Source organism: Anastrepha ludens, chromosome 4, assembly GCF_028408465.1.
Source record: "Anastrepha ludens isolate Willacy chromosome 4, idAnaLude1.1, whole genome shotgun sequence".
NCBI classification, from domain to species: Eukaryota; Metazoa; Arthropoda; class Insecta; order Diptera; family Tephritidae; genus Anastrepha; species Anastrepha ludens.
Genome location: NC_071500.1, coordinates 98621124 through 98635589, shown reverse-complemented (window position 1 = coordinate 98635589; position 14466 = coordinate 98621124). Strand labels below are relative to the sequence as shown.

Here is a 14466-nt window from a genome sequence, read left to right as displayed (position 1 = left end):
TAACCTTCTTTTATTTTGTTGAATTTCTTTTACTTCTTTTATTTTAATTGTGGCTTTATTTTTCGTTATCTTTTCGTATTTAATTTTTTTTTTATTTCATTCCATTTCATTTAAATTTCTTTGTATTATTTTTATTTATTTTACTTTATTTTATTTTATTTTAGTTTTATTATTTATTTTTTTATGTAGGTTATTGTAATTAAATTTAATTCTTTTTTAATTTTGTTGTATTACTTTTTTCTTCAGTTATTTCAATTTAATATTAAGTTATTTTGTTTGCCGTTATATAGTTTTGCTTAATTTTATTTTTTATTATTTTCTGTTTATTTTATTTTTTTAATCTAATTTTTCATTACATATTTTTATTTTTTTATGTAGTTTAATATAATTTAACCTTCCTTTACTTTGTTGAATTTCTTTTACTGCATTTATTTTAACATAAAATTGTTCCTATTTAATTTTTTTATATCATTTAATTTAATTTAATTTTCTTTATATTATTTTTGTTTATACAATATTAAGTAATTTTATTTTCCGTTATCTTATTTTATTTTTTATTTTTATTATATTTCATTTAGTTTGATTTTGTTTAATTTTATTTTTTATTATTTTCTGTTTATTTTAGTTTATTTTATTTTACTTTTGCCTAATTTTTTATTATTTATTTTTATTTTTTTATGTATTAAAGTTTAATTTAATTTAATTTTGTTTTACTTTGTTGTATTTCTATTTGCTTCAAGTTCTACGCCCATGCAATTGCTATTGCTTATGTGTCCAGTATGGTCGACTTCTGCATGTCTTCTAAGAGGTGTTGGCAGTCATACTTCTTCAAGTTTTTTATTAAATGCTTAGGCACTAATCCAGTGGAAGATATAATTATTGGTACTATATTAACTTTCCTCGCTTTGTACATCCGTTTAAGTTCTATGGCCAAAGCTGCATACTTCGATACTTTGGTGGAGTATGTGCTTTGGATGTTGCGATTAAGGCGCACCGCTATATCGATTACTTCGATCGTTTTATTTGTCTTGTCGAACAAGATAATGTCAGGTTTGTTGGCAGCTGCTGATTGATCTGTGGATATAAATCTATCCCAGTACAATTTAAAACTCGCATTTTTCAATATTGCCTTTGGTTCATATTTAAAATACAAGACTTCTGCTTGTAAGAGACCGTGTTTTATCGCAAGTTGTTGGTGGAGGATCTGTGCTATATTGTTATGTCTCATGACATATTCATGGGGGGCAAGTACGCTACATCCAGCAATTACATGGTCGATTGTTTCGCCGTAAATGCCGCACCTTCGGCATCTATCTTCTATTGCCTCGCCATGTATCGATCTTCGGAAATTCCTTGTTGGAATAACTCGGTCTTGGATAGCGATTGCGAAACCTTCTGTTTCAGAAAATAGCTTTCCTTTTTTCAACCATAAATTGGATGATTGTGCGTCTATCCATTCCATATCGAGATCATGCGGATGGGCACCGTGTATTGTTTTTGCCTTCCACGCTGCGATCATTTCTGCTGCGGCCACTTTATTTTATTTTTTTTATATTTTTATATATTGCATCCCGAAAAAGGAGTGTTTTACATTAATTGGCGACAGCTTAGCTATATTATATAAAATAGTTAACAATTTTACAAACAAGAAACACGTTTACTGTAATTATTATTATTTTATTTTTTTTGTTTTTTTTATTTTAATTTATTTTATTTTGTTAATCTTTTCACTTCGTTCAGTTCTGCATTTGTATTTTTTTTTTGTTTTTTGAGTTTTTGTATAAAGCTTAGTTATATAAATTTTGTTTTATTTTATTCCACTTTTAAAATTCTTCAAACAAATTTTTATTAATTTCTATATACGAGTATCTATGCAATATTTTAATTTTTAATTTGATTTAAATTTAATTTCAATTTTTCATTTATTTTAAATTTAAACACAGTATATTAGAAAAACATTTGCCCTTTTTTGTGTATAATAATTATTTTCTAAATTCCAAGTAGTTTTAACCAATCTCTTTACTAATTTATTGTATTAAACTTTTTATTTATCCAATAAATGGTTTTATCATCGATCGTTTATTATAAAAATTCATTTATTGTAACTTTTTACGAATTCCTTGAATTTCGTCTCACCATTTAAAATATCATTTTAATAATATTAATTTTAAGTTTCTTCTCGTCTTGAAATTTTAAATGATTTAAATTTTTCCTAGGCGCCGAATAATAATAACACTAACTTTAAATTCAAGTCCGATTTTTCTTCAAATATCAATATAATTTTCTTAAATCTATACCCTACTCAAGCCTATCCACTTCCTATAATTATCCACTTTAGACTGAAATTTTCTCCAGCACTTCAATATATTATTTATGTATTTTGATTTGATACATATATGAATTAGCAGAAAAAAACAATGCAAACCTTGAATATACTCACACACCCACCATTGTCACTACACACATTTCATAAGCAAGCACATGCCCTACAAGATAGCTGACTTTCATATAAGTGCTCATATTATCATTATCACTCATTACAAAAGGGTTCAGTAAACTGCTCATTTTTGTTCTAGCCATGGGGGAAAACTGAATTTTTTTTTTTTTTTCCAGAATAATATTTTATATCTTTATAAAGAGAAGTGCAATCACCTTGAATCAAACAAGTGGAATCTTGCCTGCTCCTTCAATGTTGTAATTGGTCATGGCGTCATCTTTAAATAGAACACGCATAACCCCATCAACTGTTCCTCTGGTGCACTTTGTTCTTGCCAAAAGCCTAATGTACATCTGGGTATAAGGAAGAAAAAGTGTTACTTCTCAAACTATACTAGCTTTAATTTCATATGCTACCATTGCGCCGGCGTAAGCTTTGTTTTCAAACTTGACTTCAACAACCTGCACCAGCTCCACATAACCGGTGATGCGACTGACAGACTGTTGAACCCTAGCTGTCAGCACTCTGCGTTCTCGCAAATATGTACTAAAAAAATCAGCTGTGAAGGAGCTCTTTCAGGAATTTACCGCTCTTCTAAACACATCCAACCTTAGTTTATAAAATTTTCTTAACTCATTTAGTTTTTAACCTATGAAATTTTATTACATATTTCTTTTCGGTTTTCTTTTATGCTTTTATCTACAGAAGAAAGTATCGATTGGGCCACTTTTCCGAGGATGCCTTACCTAACTGAGCTGGACATTAGCTACTGCAATATCGAGTATATAGCACTTAATGACTTTGAGAACATCACTGGACTGATCAAACTTTTCATGTCGCATAATAGAATACATACAATACCAGATGGCGCTTTCCAACTACTACCCAATCTCGAGTATATTGATTTGTCCTTCACCAATTTACTCCAACCCGACTATGAATTACCCAGGCTCAATACTGTTCGGAAGTCTGGTGTCTATTTATCAGCGGATACTTTCAAAAATCTAAATAAACTCATTTATCTGGATTTATCGCACACAAAGTTGACACACAGCAGTGCGATTGCCTTCAGACAGCTGAGCCAAAGCATGAAGTACATGAGTTTGTGTTATACATCCCTTCCGATGGTTAGCAATGCATTATTCAATAATACAAATCTTATTGGCCTCGATTTGTCCGGCAATCATTTCGGACCGCTCAACACCATCGAAGATTACTTCGTGCCCATGGCGGGCACCCTGAAATATTTATTCTTTGAAGATTCAGATATTAAACATTTAGATTGGCTGAAGCATCTCAAAAACTTGAAAATACTTGATTTAGCCAGTAACAATATCAATTCGTTATCCTCCGATTATTTTTCTTCGTTGAAATACTTACAAGCGCTTGATCTGAGCTGGAATAACATCGGCAATTGGTACGAACAAGTATTCACAAATAACACCGAGCTGCGTGTGCTCGAACTGAACAACAACAATATAAACATCATTAATTATGAAATGCTGAAGGATTTCATGTCTCTCGACTACCTTAGTCTCGGTAAGAATAATTTCGTATGCGACTGTCTATTGTCCGATTTGGTAGAAGTAGCGGCGATGAACAGCAAAAAGGCTATGTGCCTGCGGGTGTTACAGAAAGATGAGCCAAATCTGAACGAGGCTGACTTAAAGTTTACGTTCACATCATTTGATGACCTCATACCATCACTCCTAACGCAGCATTACATTAAAAACTTGGAATGGAATTCAATGCTACGTTCTATAGGCAATCAAACGGATGCATGCACCTTAGCAAACTTAACTTACAGCCAAATGAATAAATCGACACCGAAATTCCAATTGGTCGACTATGATGACGATCAATATTGGTGTTTCAATAGGACTATTCGTATGCAATTCGACCAACTCAATTGCCCACTTACCTCCTTTGATCAGATTATTACTGAGAATATAAGCAAGTTAACACAAATTCTTTTGGCTTCCATCTTCTCGATTGTGGGTGTAACGTTGCTGATAGTGTTCTTATACCTAAAGCGTTGGCATGTCTACTACTACTACTCATCGCTGAAGTCCGCAGCGCTCTTGGCTGTGGCTACCAAGGATCAGGTGAACAAATTCAATGCGTTGACCGAAAGCGATCCCAACATGATTTATGACATTTTCATAAGTTACTGCCAGAGCGATCGCAATTGGGTGCTGGAAGAATTAATACCGAATGTAGAGGAGGCGGGTAATGTATCGATATGTTTACACGAACGCGATTTTCAGGTGAGCTAAAGGGTTGCAGAAGAATTTAAAAATTTACAGGTAGGAGAAACACAACTTTAATAAAATAAATAGCATTAAATTAAAATATATAAAGTAAAAGAAACTTAACTAAAATGAAATAATATAATTTTAAATAAATAAAATAAGATAAATTTTATGAAATGAAATTAAATGAAATACAAAAAATAAAAACATGAAACAAAATAAAATACAATAAAAGAAAAAATCAAGAAATTTTTGGATAATAAATTCAATGTTATAAAAAATTCAAATATAATAAAATAAATTACAATAAAGTAATCAACTGATTAAGATATTACAAAACATTAAAATTTAGCTCATATAGTATATGAAGTTAAATAATATTATATTAAATAAAATAAAACAGAAACAAAACAAGTTTAAATAAGAACAAATAGAAATCAAATAAAAGAATGAAATGCAATAATAAATAAAGCCAAATAAAATAAGAAAAAAAGAATCAAATTCAAAAAAATAATATAATATAATATAAATCAAATAAAATAAAATCAAACAAAAACAAATAGAAACAAAATAAACAGCTAAAAATTAAATAGATAAATAAAATAAAACAGAAACAAAACAAGTTTAAATAAGAACAAATAGAAATCAAATAAAAGAATAAAATGCAATAATAAATGAAACCAAATAAAATAAGAAAAAATAGATATGAAATAAAAAATAAAATAAATTAAAATAAAAAAGAAATCAAATATTTGTTTTTAAATACTAATAAAATAGAACTAGAACTAGAAAAACTAAAAATAAAATAGAAGAATATAATAGAAATGAAATAAAATGAAATAAAATAAGAAAAACTAGTAATAAAACCAAATAAAGAAAGAAAAATATAAATAAAATGAAATAACAAATTGAAATAAAATATAATACAATAAAGTAAGATAAAGTAAAATAGAAAAAAAAACAAGAAAAAATAAATAAGGAATATAATAGAAATAAAATAAAACCTAATAAAAAAACCTAATACAATAAAGTAAAATAGAAATAAAACTAGAATAGGTTGGTTAGAGTGGTGATTCATCCAGAATCCAACTAGCGCTTCCGCACCATTTTGTTGCCACATCCTCGTTACCAAATTGTTTAACAGTTATTTGCAGCAGGACTATATCCAGTCTGTGCGGTTTAGGAACCTTATTAGGTTGCTGACGTCTAAGCCAGACAGTTGTTCGAGACTCTCGAACAGCGGTTTGCCCAGGGTTAACATTCTGTCCTTCCATAGGGCAGGGCATTCACAGAGGAAATAAACTAGAATAACTAAAAGTAAAATAGAAGAATATAATAGAAGTGAAGTAAAATCAATTAAAAGAAGAAAAAATAGAAATAAAACCAAATAAAGTAAAATTGAAATAAAACAAGAAAAAAAAAAAAAATAAATAAATAAAATAGAAGAATATAACAAAAATGAAATAAAACCCAATAAAATGAGAAAAATAAAATAAATTAAAACAATAATATGCAATCAAATATAACACAATTAAAATAAAAATAAAACCGAATAAATATGATTAAATAGAAATCAAATAAAATATAATAAAAATAAAACAAAACTAAATAAAATTAAATAAAAACTTTTGTTAAAAAAAACAACAAACAAATAAGTAAAATAAAATAAAAATAAAACTAAAACTAATTAAAACAAAAACAAATAGTCAAAGTAATTTGGATTACAAGAATATAAAAACAAAATAATCAAATAAGGTTATATTTTCAGGTGAGAAGAATTGTAGAAGAATTAGAAAAGTTACAATTATATTAAATCAGACGCAATAAATAATTAGCAAAGAGTTAAATTGAATTAATATACATATAAACTAATATATATATATTAAATATAAATTGGCACGTACAACCTTTTTGGGTGTTTGGCCGAGCTCCTCCTCGTATTTGTGCTGTGCGCCTTGATGTTGTTCCACAAATGGAGGGACCTACAGTTTCAAGCCGACTCCGAACGGCAGATATTTTTGTGAGGAGCTTTTTCATGGCAGAAATACACTCGGAGATTTGCCATTGCCTGCCAAGGGGCGACCGCTATTAGAAAAATGTTTTTCTTAATTTTGGTGTTTTCACCGTGATTCGAACCGACCTTCTCTCTGTGAATTCCGAATGGTAGTCGCGCACCAACCCATTCAGCTACGGCGGCCACCGTAATATACAAAGTTAAATAACCGTAATTAAAATTAAATACAGTAGGTTCTGTTTTTATGCGGCTTTTTTTATGCGGGTTTGAAATAGTGCGGTTTTTTTTAAATTACAAAATGCATGTCGACCTATCGGGAATTGTACATATAAACAAGATTCTAAACCAGCTAAGCAAAAACTCATCACAGATTACATCAGAAATGCTAACCCTACAAGTATGGAACCGCCTGCATAACTATCTAGATCAGACGTGTACATTTCCTCAAGTGACGAAAGTGATTTTACGCCAAATCCTAAACGAACGCGCAGCATGTGGGTATTGTCTGATTCTATTTCTGACTTAAATTTATTTTTCGATTCTGACGTTTCTTAAATAAAGATATAATTTTCAAAAATACAATATTTTGTTCATGCGATTTTATTTAATTATTTCAGATTCATGCGGTCTATGGAACGTATCTATAGTTATAATATGGGACTAGTGCCCTTTTTTATGCGATTTTATTACATTATTTCAGATTTATGCGGTTTTAGCACTTTTGAAACGTATCCATAGTTTTACTATAGAACTAGTAGCTTTTTTTATGCTGTTTTTTTATGCTGTTTCTTGCAGAACGTATCTACCGCATAAAAACAGAACCTACTGTAATATTATTTGAAGCAAATAAAATAAAATAAATAAAACAAAATTAAACTAAACTAGGGTATATTCAGAAACGCATTATAATGCGCAGTAATTGCAGTGTTAGCAGCACTGCCGATGTGACAATTCATGCAATTGATAGATTTGCTGACGTTTTGCAAATAAATTTGCTGCATTTAAAAACGCGCTCTGCAGGAAAATGGAATTATTACTAAGTTTAGTAGCCGACGATGCATGTAAGTCAAAAACTGATAATTTTTTATTAAATTTAAGAAAAAAACCGCATAAAGCTTAAAAGGACGTATTTTGTAAGAAGTTTATTATTAGAACGAAAATTTTCGAAAAACAAATTTTTTTTGAAACAATAAAATCATTTCCAGAGGATATATTTCTTTCTCATATTGGTCCATTTTTGAGGTAAGTTTTCGATATCCAGTTGAATCAGTTTTTAATAAAATCATTTTATGAAGTGTTTAAAAGCCGCCCTAACTCCATTTTGGTTAACTGCAAGGACGATCATTGTGGGAAATCATTAGAAAAATGTTTATACATTACATTATGGAAGTTATGTAATAGCAGGGCCACTTTTCGGCAGCTTTCGGATCGCTTTGATATCGCTTAGTGAGCTGCGCATTATCTTTTCAACAAAACAATTAAAGCAATATGTAAATTGAAAAGCGAAATGAAATGGCCATCTGTTGAAGAGCAACAAACAATTATGACTGAGTTCGAAAAGAGCAGAGAAAACCCGTTTCCCTTTGTAATTGGTTGCTTAGATGGAACACACTTTAATATATGTATCTACGCCTAGTGAGGCTGCTATCAGCTGCTATGACCGGAAAGGGAAATATAATGAAATATATGTAGTTTAACTATTGTGTTTTCAATATATTTTTTCATAAAAAGCTAAAAAATTACTAGTATACATACTTACTATGCTCAATTGCATTTCTGCATATGCCCCTACATGAAATAGAACCAAATAAAGAAAAAAACACAATATAAAATATAATGTATAAAAAAATAATGTTAAATAAAATGAGATAAAAAATATATAATACTGTAAGGTCTCGTTTTATGCCGTGGTTACGTTCTTCAGAAAGGCGCATATAAAAAATTCGCATTAAAAAGATTTTACTTGCCTTGAAAAAGAAGAGATGCGTTCCGTAATTTTCTAAAATCGCATAAAACCAAAACAACGGGTTAAAATTAACTTGAAACAGCATTAAAAAGTTTGCAGAAATTAAGAGAAATAGGCTGATTCATAAATGACTTCGAATGTCCGAAAGAAATTCATATAATCGCTTAAAATAAACTTGTATTCAAACTTAGTTTTACGTATTTTAACCATTATCGCTATCTAATAATGATATGCACCGGTTGCGAAGTGGTTCCAAATCACCGCCATCATTACAAGATGCCGCAATATACCCTATGGTCGGAAAGTACCGGGATAAAACCAAACAGAATTAAATTTTAGGCAAATTTATTTTATCTTCTTCCAAATATGACCCGTCTAAAGCAACCCAAATGTGCCAATGTTTAACCCAGTCCGCTAACCGCTGGTAGGCCGGTTCTTCTTTTCTGAGAATGTAATCAGTAATTAAACGTTGCGATGATTGTCCAAGAAATTTTTGGATGAAATACAAACCGTATAACTTCAAAATCGCATAAAACGAGACCTTACAGAATATAATTAAATTAATATGAGCAATAAACTCAAATCTAAACTTCGTCTTCATATGAAAGCAAAAAAATATGCAAAAATTAAGGCAAACACATCAAAAAAATTAAATTGACGGGAAATTTAATTTCTCAAATAAATTCCGCTTTTGATTTATCTTATTCATCTTAATCTTACTATTTATCTTATCTTCATCCTCCTATATTTTATTCATGTATTCGTCAATAAAATGATTTGTTTTAGTCCTAATATTTATCTTTCCCCTTGCAGATAGGAGTCGCCATACTCGAAAATATTATATCCTGTATGGATCGCTCCCGTGCTCTAATGTTGATTATATCCTCAAACTTTCTTCTCAGCCACTGGTGTCAATTCGAGATGCATTTAGCGCAGCATCGGTGGGTTTCTTTTTCAATGCCGTCTAAAAGGGAGAAAATTATGCAAACCTGTTAATCAATTCTACTCTTTATAGCATATTCGAGTTGAGCAAAGAACATTTAATTATCGTATTTCTTGAGGATATACCACGCAACAAACGCCCTAAGGCCCTGCAATATCTGATGGAAGTGAAAACATACATTAAGTGGCCCGGCGTCAAGGGTAGTGCAATTAAACCGGAAGAGCGTAAATATTTTTGGAAACGTTTGCAACGTTCTTTGGATCACATTGGCAGTTCTGCAACATATTCGGATGCCTGATTGGGAAGTGGATTGGAGGAGAGTTGATAACACCAGAAAATAGTATAAAAGCGCAAATTTCAGATATAATAAACGAGGGCTGGAATACGGCTAACTAATCAAAAGATTATCAAAGCAAAGCTAAGCACGAGTACCTGATAGCAGTTATTATTGTTAAATATTTATGATAGTATAGCTCTTTTGATATTTGTTGTAGTTAAATTATACATAGTTATTTGTAAGCTGAAAGTAGTGAATTAGGAGAAAACCAACAGAAAAAAATATTACGTATAAATGTTGTCTTTGAATTATTGAATATTTTATGATCCAAAGATTAAATTAAATGCACACGCTTCAGTTTATAAACTGAAAAAAAAATGCCGCGAAGCGCTCAGGTAAAGTATATTCTTAAGGGGTGAGGGGTAGTCAGAGGCCAAAAAAATGTTGATTTTCAATAATTTTTTTTTTTTGCTAGTCGATTGCTTTATTTTACAAAAATAAAAACCTAGCATTAATATTATACATCATGTTTCGACTTGACTTTAGAAAAATTAAAAAAAAAAATTCATAATTGTAAAAGTTATCACTGTTTGTGTGGAGCCCGTTTCTCCAGAAGTCCCTTACGGTGATCATCACAAGTCCTTGGAGATTAATCTAAAATCAATCGGGCAAGAGAAATTAGGAAAGTAAATATTTTTCAGATTTTCGAAAAAAACCGACAATTAATTGTTAAAAAATCCTTCGATCAGGTACGAGTTTTTTATGTTTTTCAAAAGTAGTAAAGGGTTTTCCAATAACAGGTGTTATTTTGTATAGCCCACTATTTCGGTAGATGTAACTTTTGCAGCTGTCATTTTTTGATATTTGACAAGTAGAAACTACGCCAAAATGGAAACGATACACGCTTAAAAACGCATTGAAATTATTAAAATTCACTATAAAAATTGTGAAATTTGGTAGAGACGGTTCGTAAAACTCGAACATTTTTGGGTCATAGTGAAGCATCTTGTCGCATTGCAATACAGAAATTGTTGAAAAAATTCTAGCTGGGATGGGACAAGTTAGTGATGCGAAGAATAAAACCCGTGTACGTCGCTCAAGAACAGCCGAAAGTGTTGAAGAAAACCCATGTTTGTCCATTCCTCATAGTTCTTTGGAATTAGGCATTCCACAAACGTCATTACAATGTATTTTACATAAAGATTTGAGTCTTAAGGCTTTTAAAGTCCAGTTAACACAAAAACTCAAGCCGGCCGATCATCAACAGAGTCGTGTCTTTGCTGATTGGGTCTTTGAAATGCATGAAAATGATCCGGAATTCCATCGAAAAATCATCTTGAGTGCTTTCCACCTCGGTGGCTTCGTCAACAAGCAAAATTATCGGCTCTGGGGCTCAAAAAATCTAAAGAGTTAATGTTGAAAAGCCTCTCTATCCTCAACGTGTGACTGTTTGGTGCGGTTTATGGTCTGGCGGAGTTATCGGACCTTACCTTTTCGAAAATGAAGCTGGAACAACAGTAGCGGTGAATGGATTGCGCCATCGAGATATGATTAACGATTTTTATGACCGGAATTAGATGGTATTGATCTGGACAACGTTTGTTTTCAACAAGACGGCGCTTGGGCCACACCAGCAACGAAACTATTGACCTTTTATCAAAATAACACCTCTTATTGGAAAACCCTTGATAAATTTTATTGAAATTCACCAAGCGGTTTTTAAGTTACAGTCATCACCAGTTAAAAAAACATAGTTTTGAGAAAAATGCATTTAAAGTTTAGCTACTGGCTCTTGAATGCTCCGGAGCGCCCGAGCGCCATTTGTTAATTGTTGAATAACTCGAAAAGTATTTGTCGGATTCACTTAAAATTTTCACACAATATTTTTATGAAATTATACTTTAACAAAATGCAAAAAAAATCCATTTTCTTGAAATTTCTGACTACCTCTAGCCCATTAATGCATATCAATGCGAATCAGGTTTTAAACGTAGGTTTTTCAGTTATGGTTAAAAGTTGGGTGTGGCTAAAATCTTTAGCTGGCCGAAAATCTGGGTTGTACCCATCCCATAAACGAAATGAATCGTTTCTTTTCCCCCATTTAATTATTTTACAAACATTTTACAAAAACATAATTAGTATATTTTCGATATATCTTCGTATTGTACTTTTTCCACAATACGTCCCTTAAGAGGACCATGAGAAATCTCTATCGTAACACAATAGTTGTGCTCATCCAAACTCTTTAATATTGCTTCACAGCCACGATAGGCACCGTTTACTACCAATATGGGCTTATCCAGCGCTGGAATGACAGTTTCCAAATGTGCCTGATCCACCTTCAGCTTATCGCCCGTATCTATAAATTTGATTTTCGCCTGATATTTGCCTATTACCTCCTGCACCAAAGCCTTTTGTTTGTAGAACTTTTCACCCATTGATTTATTAATGAATTTGACGACGATGCCTGTGTGTAGCCAATAATCTTTACGATTCATACGTTCCTTCTTCGCCTCTTCCTCTTTGATTAGTTCATCTAACGCAGATTTACTACTCTCTCTGTGACCATCCTTTCGCTTTTCCAACTTAGGCGCTTTTGGTTTCTTAAACACTTTCTCCTCCGCTGCTGTCTCTCCGTCATCGTCCGAGTCAACGTCTTCGCGCGTCTCCTTTTTAGGGCGTTTTAGTAATAACGCGGATGGTCCCAACTTTGTATCTGGATTAAATTTTTTTTCCAACTTAATATCTAATTTTAGCGGTTGCTCTTCATCCCGCTTGAGTTCTGTGAATTTTTCTGCTTCAACCTGCTGCGCTCCGTCTTTGCTTTTTGTCTTTTCTATTTGTTTTTCAATGAACTCCATCATACGTTCCTCATCATCCTTCTCCATTTTCTCTTTCTTTTCAGCATTTGCTTGCCTCTCCATCGCTTCTGGACTGCGATCAATATAGGTGACATACCAACCCTTTTCCGTTTCGTCAGCCACCACTTGACCGGTGCGCCCAAGCCATTTAACATAGTCGGAAAGCGTAAGCCATCGCGTAGCATTCATGTGAATGTGATCTTTTACGGAAATGTACTCTTGATAAACTTTGTTTGCATTCGTGCGCTTAGTGCCAAAGCGTCGTCGCAGCAGTTCCATATAGCCATCGGAAAACTCTTTGGAGAAGCTGTGCAAAAATTTTCCCGGTGAATCGGCGAACAGCAACAGTTGCCGTTGATGGGATTCACTCATAGTGTGACACTTGAAACCATTCTCGTCGCGACATTGTTTCTCACACATTTGGCAGTACCAGCGGAGTTTCTGCAGACCCTTCGCCTTCATTTTGTTGGCAAGGTACTTGGGCGTACCAACTTCTGCGCGACCCATAGCTCAGATGTTCAATAATGTTCGATTATGAAATGAAAATGATTCTACACTATTGATAAAGTAAACGTATAAAATGTTTGGAGGTAAGAACTAAACACGGAAGTTATTGAAGATTTGTAAACAATAAAGAAATGTCTAAAGAAACAGCTGATTTTGCCAACTCAGGGTTGCATTTAGGTTGCTTAGAAAAAGCAGCAGTTTAGGGAGTACTAATTGATATAATTTCAGTTTGAGAGCCACTAGTATTTGAACTTTTAAGGGGTTATACGCAGTTATGAAGCAAATAAAAGACGGGTTGTCAAGGAGTTATCCTGAAGAAACTTCAGAATATTTTAATTTGAAAATTTTTGGCGGTTATAAAAGCATCCTTCAAGAACGTAGCAAAATTTTTTATTTATGAAAATGTTGATTATAGAGCGCGCTGCAGGCGATTTCTGGAACCTCCTTAAAAAAAAGGCGATTTACGGTGTACATCGTAACTCAGGATTGGATTATCTGAAATCAAAAAAACAAACAAATTTTGTTAATATATTAGATTATCTAGTAATTAATCGTTCGGCTAATCAAAATAGTGAATTTTCACAAAATGGCAGCTTTTAAAAGAAATGATTTCGATTTTTACGTTAAAATTTGGCCGTAAATTGATTATAAAATGGAAAATAAGTATCAGATTAACAAAAAGAACGATTAATTACTAGAAAATGTATCTTTAAAGATTGAGTTAAAACGGTTGACCGATCAAACAAGCCGTATTCGAGATATCGTGTACACCGACTTGAAAAATGCCGTTTTGAAAAAAACACGTTTAAAGTTTCAATACCTACCTTAAAACGTGCCGAGGCATCTCTACATATTTAGGTATAACTCCGAAAGTATTGCTTAGATCTACTTCAAATTTCGTGCGTATACTTTTGAATATATGTACATTACAAAAATGCAATAAAAAAAATCGATGTTTTTGAAAGTCATAACTGCGTATAACCCCTTAAACGATTAATTAGTTTTCCAAGGAATAAACCATAGACATTTTTTTATAATTTATGGTGTTAGGGGTGTCAGAACTTTCAAAAAATTTAATTTTTTTTGCATTTTCTTAAAGTATAATCTTATATATAAAATAAAGTCAACTTTTTGTGTAACGGTAACCTTCGGACGTGTATGTACAATATGGGTATCAAATGGAAGCTGTTGGTGAATGCTTTAGTTCAG

At 31.8% G+C, this 14466-nt stretch overlaps 2 protein-coding genes across 2 annotated transcripts in view; one reads left to right on the top strand and one right to left on the bottom strand.

The window, feature by feature from the left end:
* Positions 1 to 10323, top strand: part of LOC128860308 (toll-like receptor 3) — a 28942-nt gene extending 18619 nt beyond the window's left edge. The window contains exons 3-5 of the mRNA XM_054097756.1: positions 3143 to 4704; positions 9483 to 9610; positions 9685 to 10323. Coding sequence (XP_053953731.1) covers positions 3143 to 4704; positions 9483 to 9610; positions 9685 to 9910 — 1916 coding nt within the window. The 3' untranslated portion in view covers positions 9911 to 10323. The remainder of the gene's footprint in view (positions 1 to 3142; positions 4705 to 9482; positions 9611 to 9684) is intronic.
* Positions 10324 to 12008: 1685 nt separating this feature from the next.
* On the bottom strand, positions 12009 to 13396 carry LOC128860309 (DNA/RNA-binding protein KIN17). Its single transcript, XM_054097757.1, has one exon. It carries the CDS (start codon positions 13255 to 13257, stop codon positions 12025 to 12027), a length of 1233 nt encoding a protein of 410 aa, XP_053953732.1. The 5' UTR covers positions 13258 to 13396; the 3' UTR covers positions 12009 to 12024.
* Positions 13397 to 14466: the final 1070 nt, after the last annotated feature.